This window comes from Silurus aristotelis (assembly GCF_946808225.1).
Source record: "Silurus aristotelis genome assembly, chromosome: 20".
In the NCBI taxonomy this organism is placed as follows: Eukaryota; Metazoa; Chordata; class Actinopteri; order Siluriformes; family Siluridae; genus Silurus; species Silurus aristotelis.
Window position 1 is genome coordinate 8,952,881 of NC_139593.1, and position 9,884 is coordinate 8,962,764.

Genomic DNA, 9,884 nt, shown 5'->3' on the forward strand with positions numbered 1-9,884 from the left:
ACAGATTCGCCGCTGCCCACTTCCGTTCAAATTCCTCGAAACTTTATTGATAAGAGTCTGGTTCATTTGACAAATGTGTGAACCGCGTTTTGTGGATCTGCTACTGAAAGATCAGTTGATGGAGGTGTGAACGAGGTTTGTTGTTGGGAACGTAAAGAACAATTACGGATTGAGGAAAGAGAGGTGGGAAACGAACTGAGAGGAAGGAAGAAAGGAGTGTTGTTGCTAAGCTAGCGGTCCGGACATGGCCAGTGCCGCCAATACAAACATGAACGCGGTCCGGGAAACGATGGACGGTGAGTGTGCGATTTCTTATTTCTTCTAAATTTAATTCAGAAATTATTATTATTATACTCTCTCTCTCTCTCTCTCTCTCTCTCTCTCTGTGTACTTCAGATCTATCTATCTATCTATCTATCTATCTATCTATCTATCTATCTATCTATCTATCTATCTATCTATCTATCTATCTATCTATCTATCTATCTATCTATCTATCTATCCTTTAGACTGTCTCTCTCCCTCGCTCTCTCTCTCCCTCGCTCTCTCTCTCTCTCTCTTTTTCCTTTAGATCTATCTATCCTTTAGACTGTCTGTCTGTCTCTCTCTCTCTCTCTCTCTCTCTCTCTCTCTCTCTCTCTCTGTACTTCAGATCTATCTATCTATCTATCTATCTATCTATCTATCTATCTATCTATCTATCTATCTATCTATCTATCTATCTATCCTTTAGACTCTCTCTCTCTCTCTCTCTCTCTCTCTCTCTCTCTCTCTCTCTCTGTACTTCAGATATCTATCTATCTATCTATCTATCTATCTATCTATCTATCTATCTATCTATCCTTTAGACTGTCTGTCTCTCTCTCTCTCTCTCTCTCTGTACTTCAGATCTATCTATCTATCTATCTATCTATCTATCTATCTATCTATCTATCTATCTATCCTTTAGACTGTCTCTCTCTCTCTCTCTCTCTCTCTCTCTCTCTCTCTCTCTCTCTCTCTCTCTTTTTCCTTAAGATCTATCTATCCTTTAGACTGTCTGTCTGTCTCTCTCTCTCTCTTTACTTTAGAATCTATCTATCTATCTATCTATCTCTCTATCTCTCTATCTCTCTATCTCTATCTATCCTTTAGACTGTCTGTCTATCTCTCTCTCTCTCTCTCTCTCTCTCTCTGTGTGTGTGTGTGTGTGTGTGTGTACTTTAGATCTATCTATCTATCTCTCTATCTCTCTATCTCTCTATCTCTATCTATCCTTTAGACTGTCTGTCTATCTCTCTCTCTCTCTCTCTCTCTCTCTCTCTCTCTCTCTGTGTGTGTGTGTGTGTGTGTACTTTAGATCTATCTATCTATCTATCTATCTATCTATCTATCTATCTATCTATCTATCTATCTATCTATCTATCTATCATCATGATCAATTAATTAGCTCTTTATATATATTTAAATATAGCTCATGTGTTAAACATTGGAAAGGCTTTTGGTTGTTTTCGTGCGATTAACAGTCAGATTGACAACCATTATGAGTACAGCTTTAATGCTGAGATCCCAAGCAACTTTAGGAATTGAAAATCTATTTAAAAAGTGGTAAAATCTGTATTAAATAGTTTTTGAATATATACAAGGACAGTAAACCGTATTTTTGCAGTCATATTTTCATGCATAGCGTTGGAATTAAGATACAATCAGTAGCCAGCTATCATTGGAGAGAATAATAGCATTTTATAATATTTGCAATATTTGAGTGTCTAGTAAATGTCGGTTATTTAGCCACAGTAAGCAGCGCTTGAGATTTAACACGCATTTGAAGGGTGATGATACTTATAGAAATGAAAGAGAGGGAAGGTGGGTAAAAAGGGAGAAATAAAAAAATGACCCTTGGAGTAGTATGTGATGCGAAACATGATGTTTGTAGTATGATGTTTTATATTTATATATATATATATATATATATATATTTTTTTTTTAATATATCTATCCTTTTAACATTTAAAGCAGCATTACAGATAAATGGGTAATAAAATATTAGTTAATATGCTGCAGTCTATAAATTTATCACTAATAATTAAGTCAGTAGTGACTGTTGCAGGTCAAAACTCCCTGAGATGGTATGAGGAAGAAACTTAGAGAAACCATCCTCTTGAGTGACACCAAATGTCCATTCGTTACAGTTCCATCATTGTTGAGGTGAACTGTGCCGTGATATTCGCATGAACAGTTCTGCATTTTGTAGTCCCAAGCTGTTCTAGTACGAGTGTTTTAATTACAGTCCAAATCCATTCTCAAAGTGATTAAGATTTTCATTAACTCTATGGCTGTTCATGTGGAACCATCCCCAGCTGCACAGTGTCTCCAATCGAGAAGTAGAACGTAGGGGTGGATCAGGCGGATCTGAAATGAAGAAATGGACAGGAAGTGGTCACTGGTACCTCAGGTGTATGTTTTACTCGTCACACAGAGAGGGATGAGAGTAGAGGGTTGACACGGAGAGGGAAATAAGGATTATTAAGTGTATTGTTACACAGTAGTTAAAGACACTATACCGTGTGATCAGGGTGTAAGTAGGGACTCTGGCAGGACTCGCTATGGCAAAGCATAACTGAAAGGGAGAACCAGAAGGTAACAAAGTCGTGAGGGATCTTTTGGAAAATCGTGTGATTGTCCTGAAGTTACCAAACAAACAGTTTATACAATAACACTTAAACTGTTCATTTTTACATGATGAGGATTGTACAGTTTTTTCGCCTTCATCCGCAACATCTGTTTTCTTTTCATGTTCTCATGCATCACTGTGGTACTTCCAGGCCACACAAGCTCAGATTTGCATAACTTGCAGGTTATAGTCTTCTTTCTTGTGTTTTATATAAAATGTTCCCATGACTTGGGATGCACATTTTCTCCTGCTGCTGGTTGGCCCTGTACTCTTCACCATTTCGCAAGCAGCCGTGATAACTTGCCATCAGGCTAATACAGAACTTTAGCACCCCAACTAATCGATAACAGCATTCGTCGACAACAAATTTAATTATCGATTATTATTGATTTTATCAATTAGTTGTTTCACCCATCTATCTTCCTACCTACCTAACTATCTAACTAACTAAGCCTACCTTACCTTACAGTGGAACCTCGATACTCATAACCTCGATCGTTTGCGACTTTTAATTTAGAACCGGACAAAGAGTAACGAAAAATCTGATAGTTCACCAGAAGCTGCGAGTGGCTCGACGGTTCAGAGTAATATTTCAAAACCGAGTTAGTACTAATAAATTACATTAAAATGTTTGGGGGGAAAAAAAACTATTATTGTATTTATTTAAAGTAGTAAATAAAACATTTGACAAGTAATTTGCAATTTGAGTTTACAGTACATGTACAATTCCCCTCGAAAAAGGATCCATCAAAAGGACAGTCAAAACTTAATAGAACGTAACCCCTGCGAGTATCAAGGTTGCACTGTGTTTATGTTTATATACGTACCTCGATTTTTAAGTCATGGTTTGGTTTAATTTCTGTAGTTAATGTAGGGGAAAGAAATGCAAAACATAAAATGGCTTGTCTTTTTTTTGTTTGATTTTATTTTTTTAAACTATTATTATTATTAATATTATTATTATTATTATTATTATTATAATTAACAAAATGAACAGTTTTTAAAACAATTGAAAATAAAATGCCTGTTTTGTTAATTATATATATATAAATATAAGTCAAATTAATGCAATAATTTTATTTTATTGATTAAATTGAGTAATCGATTAAATTGGCACAAATTATATTTATTAAATACAATTATATAAATAAAATTTTAATTAAATAGCTTCCATCCCTCATTCATTCACTAACTCAATATGTGTAATTGTCCGGATTTTTACCTTTTAAGAGAAATTCTTGAGGCTCAAATAAATATATAATGTATATAATAAGCTGGACATAAAACTCTAAAGAATCCATATCCACTTCCTGTTTAGTGGCTAATGCTAGCGCTATGGATTCTTTAGCCATTTCATGCGCAAAACAAATCCTATTTCAGATATGGAGTGAGTGGCCACAGTGACACTGCGCTAACTCTAGTTTCTTGTTTATACCCCTGGCGCTGTTGTGTATGTGTTCAAATTGAATAAAAATTGTTTAGAAATGCACTCAAAGTGCGAGTCAGAGACTAAACAAACCTGCAGTCCGCCACTTAATATGTTCCTGAGGGAACTCTGGTTTTAACTATGTTCCGCATGTAAAAAGGATTGCAACCCGAAGCCCTGTACTAAAAATGATATGCATGTGTGTGTGGTCTAATAAATGGCTTGTTTATTAAAGAATGCAATTTTAAACTAACATTACATTAAAAATATGATCTAATGCCCTGTCATGCCTTAAATTACCAATAAATGGTGTAGAAATAACCCATAATTGGTTCGGGTTTATAAATAGTCATTATTTGCAAATTGGACACACTTCACCCCCTCTTGCCCCCCCGTGTAGTTTACACCTGGCGTTTTTTTAAGTGTTTTCAATAAGTCTATATGGAAAAAGGAAATGTTAACTGTTAAGTTCATGTGATGTGGCCCTGATGTGTCACTCGTCATTGGTTTGTGTTCGGCTCCCAGTGCTTCTCTGAGAGACGCTCACACCTGTTCACACCTGCAGAGATGTCATACCAGGTGTGAATGGGGCTGTTGTGTCTATTAACACTCATGTTCTCTGTGATTATACCACAGTCTTGTTCACAATTCTGATTGGTTTAGAAGGTGTTGATTAGCCCATTCAAAGCAGGTTTGTTTACATAGAAAAAGAAATACTGGGGCTTAAACCCCGAACCTCCCAATCAGTAACTGACACTACACTACATGGTCTGTCTGTCTCTCTATTTCTCTATCCCTCTATCTATCTATAACATATTAGTTATACACACTTGTGTATTTATTGAGTTGTGTGTCTGTTGTTTTTAATTGTTTTTGTTGCCCTGCACTGTTCTGTGTCTTTCTATGGCCCTTGAAGTTACTGTTTTCTTTAGTGTGCATAATCTATATAATAGAATGACATGACCATTTTTAATGCTTTTATATACACGAATCTATAAACATTACCGTATTTTTCAGACTATAAGCCGCTACATTTTTTCCCATGTTTTGAACCCCGCGGCTTAAACAACGAAGCGGCTAATTTATAAATTTTTCCTCGGTTTTTCCCGGTTTCACAAACTTCAAGCCAAAAAACTGAACCCCGTAACATTAGACCAATTAAATTTCCGAACAGAAACGAAAAAACGCACCTCACCTGTGTTCTGAGCTGCACGGCATCGAGAGAAAAAAAGGTTTTTTTTAACGCACGACGATGCCAAAAGATAAACTCCTGAGAGAAATAGTTGTGAAAGGAATGAGGAAGACCGTGAACAATGACTTTCTTGGTCGGCTACTGTTTAGATACAAGGCGTTGTAACGCGTTGAGTCTGGGTGAAGGGAGAGCTCGCTAACTCCAGTTACAACAGAAATCATATTAGCACAGACAGGTTTCCAAAACTTGTGCTTTTTTATTTTTCTTGGTAACAGCGTTACGGGTTAGTCAAAGAAACTTAGAAATGAGCATCAGAAAATAATAATCCTCTGTCTCCACACGCGCAGTAATACCGGAAAAAATGCGGCGATGGCTATTCCCAAAATACCGCTATGCTCTTAAAGGAAGCGCAACATATTTCACCCGTTACACAGTGTGTAACGTGTCTTTCGTTAAAGCCTGTGTAAAGTTCATTAGTTTCAGTGCGGCTTATAGACAGGTGCGGCTTATTTATGTTCAAAATAAAAAATATTTGTAAAATTCAGTGTATATATATGGGTGCGCTTTATAGTCCGGAAATTGTTAGTTTTATTTGTTGTTGTTATTGACTTATTGAAGGAGTCTTGTACCACTGGAGAGTTTTTCTTTGGGTTATATTCTTGGTAACAGAAGCTACAGTTTACTTTTATTCTTTTTACTTCAGATGAAAGGACTGAATGATTGGTTGCTAAGGGAACATCTGTTTTTAGCTGATTGCTGTAAAGGAATAAAACACTTCTGAACGTGCACTTCTGGGGAAGTAACATAAATTCAGCTTTGAAACAGGAGGCAGCAAACTATTCTTATGGTGTACACCTGATAAAAACTCTTCTGGGAAGATGTTCTACTAGATTTTGAAGTGTGGTTGTGGAGATTTGTGATCATTCAGCCACAAGGGTGTTAGTAAAGTGAGGTAGTGATGTAGGTGAGGTGAAGAGGCCTGGGGTTCAGTCAGTGTTCAGATTCATCTCAAAGGTGTTCAGTAAATTGAGATTAGAGATCTATAGAAGACCACTCAAGATCTTCCACTCCAGCTCATGTAAAGCAGATCTTCATGGAGCTGGCTTTGTGTACAGGGGTGTTGTCATGCTGGAACAGGTTTGGGTCTCCTAGTTCAAGTGAAGGGAAAAATTCCACCACATCCAAAGTCATCCAATACAATTGTGTCCCTCCAACTTTGTGGTAACAGTTTGGGGAAGAATTACACATGGTTTGGAAAGTCAAATGTCCCCGGATTTTATTTCCATAAAGTTTACATGAACTCATTCACAGCCTACACCTGTGCATGTTAGTTTATATTCAATATTTTTAATTAAACAACTGTTAATGTTGTGTATTAAGATTGTATTTTAAACTGTAGGTCACATCGTCATTACTTTGGCGTATTAGTGAATCAGGTAGTATTAAAAAAAAAATTATACAATAATACACTTCCTTTGTTGGAACATTGTGTCCACAAGCATGGGTATAAATGGAATGCAGATTTAAACACTTGATTATGGATACAAGTTTTATGAAGAAATATCATCAGGTGATTTGTGTTAATGTTTGTCAGTTGTCCATTCTTTCCCTCTCAGTATTGAACTGGTTTGTGTGTTTCTCAGTTCTCCTGGAGATCTCGAGACTTCTTAACACTGGGCTCGACATGGAGTCGTTGTCCATCTGCGTGCGGCTGTGCGAGCAGGGCATCAACCCCGAAGCTCTCTCGTCAGTTATAAAGGAGCTACGCAGAGCCACGGACACGTTAAAGGTAACGAAATTGTTAAGTTGAAAATTTTGTCATGTCACATGCTTCAGCCAAGTTATAACGTTTTTGATATACAGTGGAACCTCGATAGTTCACGACTTTTCGTTTGGAAGTATCTCATAAAAAATCTGACCGTCTTGAAAGCGGCTTGAACGTTCTGAGTAACAACTCAAAACAGAGTTTGTACTAATAAATGACATACAAATGTTTAAAAAACTATTTTATTATTTTATTGTTCAATTAAAGTAGTAAATAAAACATTTATGACAAGTAATTCACAATGTTTAAGTTTACAGCGCAGCACATTTACAATTCCCCCTTGAAAAAGGAGTGATGAAAGAAATGGGCTGAAACGGTTCCATGAGTAACTCAAATATAAATAAACGATTTGCCTTGAAGCTGCGTTTAAGCATTTAACTACACACAGAGCATTGTGTTTCCCCACGGACCATTATCTCTGACGCACCACCCGCTAAACTCTGAAGCATGCTGGACAAGTAAACGCAGAAGACATCTATATTTATTTATATAAAATATGTTACATTTTTACCGTGTCCAAACGCACTGCAGTGAAGATTGAATCTGACTGAAGGAACATCCTACATTAGTACCTGATTTTACTAAAGCTCTGGCAGAATGAGCACAAATCCACACTTCAAAATCAAAACTTCTAAATCCAGAGCGAGATGGTCAACCAGAACACATGAGTGTGACTCAGGTGTCCACCTACTTTTAGCATCAGTGAACTTTACAGAGTGTTTTACGGAACTTTACAGAATGTGTTATGGAACTTTACAGAATGTGTTATGGAACTTTACAGAATGTGTTATGGAACTTTACAGAATGTGTTATGGAACTTTACAGGTGTAAATTCTGCTTTAATGTAGTTTACTGTGCTCACGGTGTTGCCCAGTATCAGTAATGATGGCGGATGATGTAAACTGCACTGTGTAAGATAAAAAAATCTCTTTGTGTAAAATACCATGAAATCATTTACAGCAAAAAATTTCCCAAACTGCAATTTTCATTAATACACACACAACATGGAGACGGTTATTTTGTGTGTGAATGACCAAATTCCCGGTGTGTGGTGTTAGAATGCCAGCGTGTTTAAAGATGTTCTTTTTTTTATTTTTGTGCATTTAGTTCTTCATTGCCACTTCATTTTTTTTTCCCTTTTTTTTTTTTTTTTTTTTGTTATTATATTATTTATTATAATATTTATTTGATTAAACTTTAGTTAGGGGTCCTCTCATTTCCTAATCTGTATACAGCTGTTTCTTATTCTTCTTTGATTAGAATTTTTATTGTAATAGTTTGACAATAGTTCTTGTTCTTGCCATGAAGAAGTCTTAGATGCTGATTAAATCTATGGCTCAGTTTTCTAAAACGTTAGAATTGTGTTTTTAGTATTTTACATTACGTGTAAACTTGAGTTTATTAACTTTGTGTCTTCCAGGCCTCGGACAACAGCACAAACCAAGGATAATCTGCACCAGGTCTTTTAATTGCAACATTTAAGATGAAAATTTCATCCACTCCATTAAGAGACTGCAATATTTAACAAGGATTTTGTATAATTATTTTTTTTTAGCCTTTTTTTTTTTTGCTCAATGAACATCGTGTATTCAAATATACGTTATTTGAAATGTATTTAACCATTGTTATAAGTGTGTGAGATTGTGTAATGGTGACTACACAGTGACTGTTTTTGAGTCTGGGAAAATAAAATAAACCTAAAATAAGAATTTGTGCGGCCTGCTTGTCGTTTTTGTCCACTAGATGGAGACAACGAGCAATATTTGGTGAGCTTGTAGCTTCTCAGACTGTGTGATTTACTATCCGGTCCATCAGTAACCATGAGATCTTATTATTTATAAAAAAGAAAAAAGAAAAAGAATCCCTGACCAATACACTTTTACAACAACTTTACATTAGTTTTACAACAACTTTACATTAGTTTGTTTATAATTTAGCATCCAAAATACACCCACAAAACATGCAACACTACAATACAAGTTTTTACCCTAATGAAATTCCCTAACAAATACAAGTATATCTTAAAATCCAAGTTTTATGTTTTAAAGTCTATAAACCAATAGAATCTAAATATATAGCAGTATTGTCCTGTCTATTGTCTTTAAAACCAGATATCTCAGGCTGGCACTTATAACTGATCAGCTATCAAAAAAATTCTCACTAGACTGTGTTTTTTCCTCTATTTCTTAAAGCTTATACAGCTGGTTATGCTATTTATTTAAAAAAAAAAATTCCCCACAATTAAAGTTTTGATTTTGAGAAATCGCTGACTTTTTTACAAAGTCCTTGACACTGGAGAATCCCCTCCAAAAAATACTAAATAAACATCCCCTGACGAAACGTGTTACCAGATCAACACCACCACATTTTTTAACCCATCGTGCAAGTGCCTGTGCTACTAGAGAACATATAGATGGTCAGGATCTAGAATAAATAGTTCATAAATAATAGTTAATAGTTAATAAATAATAGCTGCTGTATTTAAATGAACACAATAATATTAAACATGACCAGAAGTATGGAAGCATAATGCTCTAAAATTGGTTTTAGGAAATGGCTAGAGGGTTGTATGAATTTTATTCTATTCACATGAACATGCAAGAAAAGGTATTAACTCTAGTGCTAACACTAACCTACATTCATATGAATTCAGCCATGGCAGAAAAAACATGCAGTATTCAGTCAATTGTTTTGTTTTTTTTCTTCCACTGATCCACTAAACTCGAATACTGTGAACTGTACAATTTTCCTTTCATACGACTGGTGCAACAGGTGCTCATTTTATTTT

General features: G+C 35.6%; 1 protein-coding gene across 1 annotated transcript; it reads left to right on the top strand.

The window, feature by feature from the left end:
* Positions 1-36: 36 nt before the first annotated feature.
* mzt1 (mitotic spindle organizing protein 1) lies at positions 37-8,798 on the top strand. The gene is made up of 3 exons (XM_083522997.1): positions 37-296; positions 6,915-7,060; positions 8,517-8,798. Exons 1-3 carry the CDS (start codon positions 245-247, stop codon positions 8,544-8,546), a joined length of 228 nt encoding a protein of 75 aa, XP_083379123.1. The 5' UTR covers positions 37-244; the 3' UTR covers positions 8,547-8,798.
* The last annotated feature ends 1,086 nt before the right edge of the window (positions 8,799-9,884 follow it).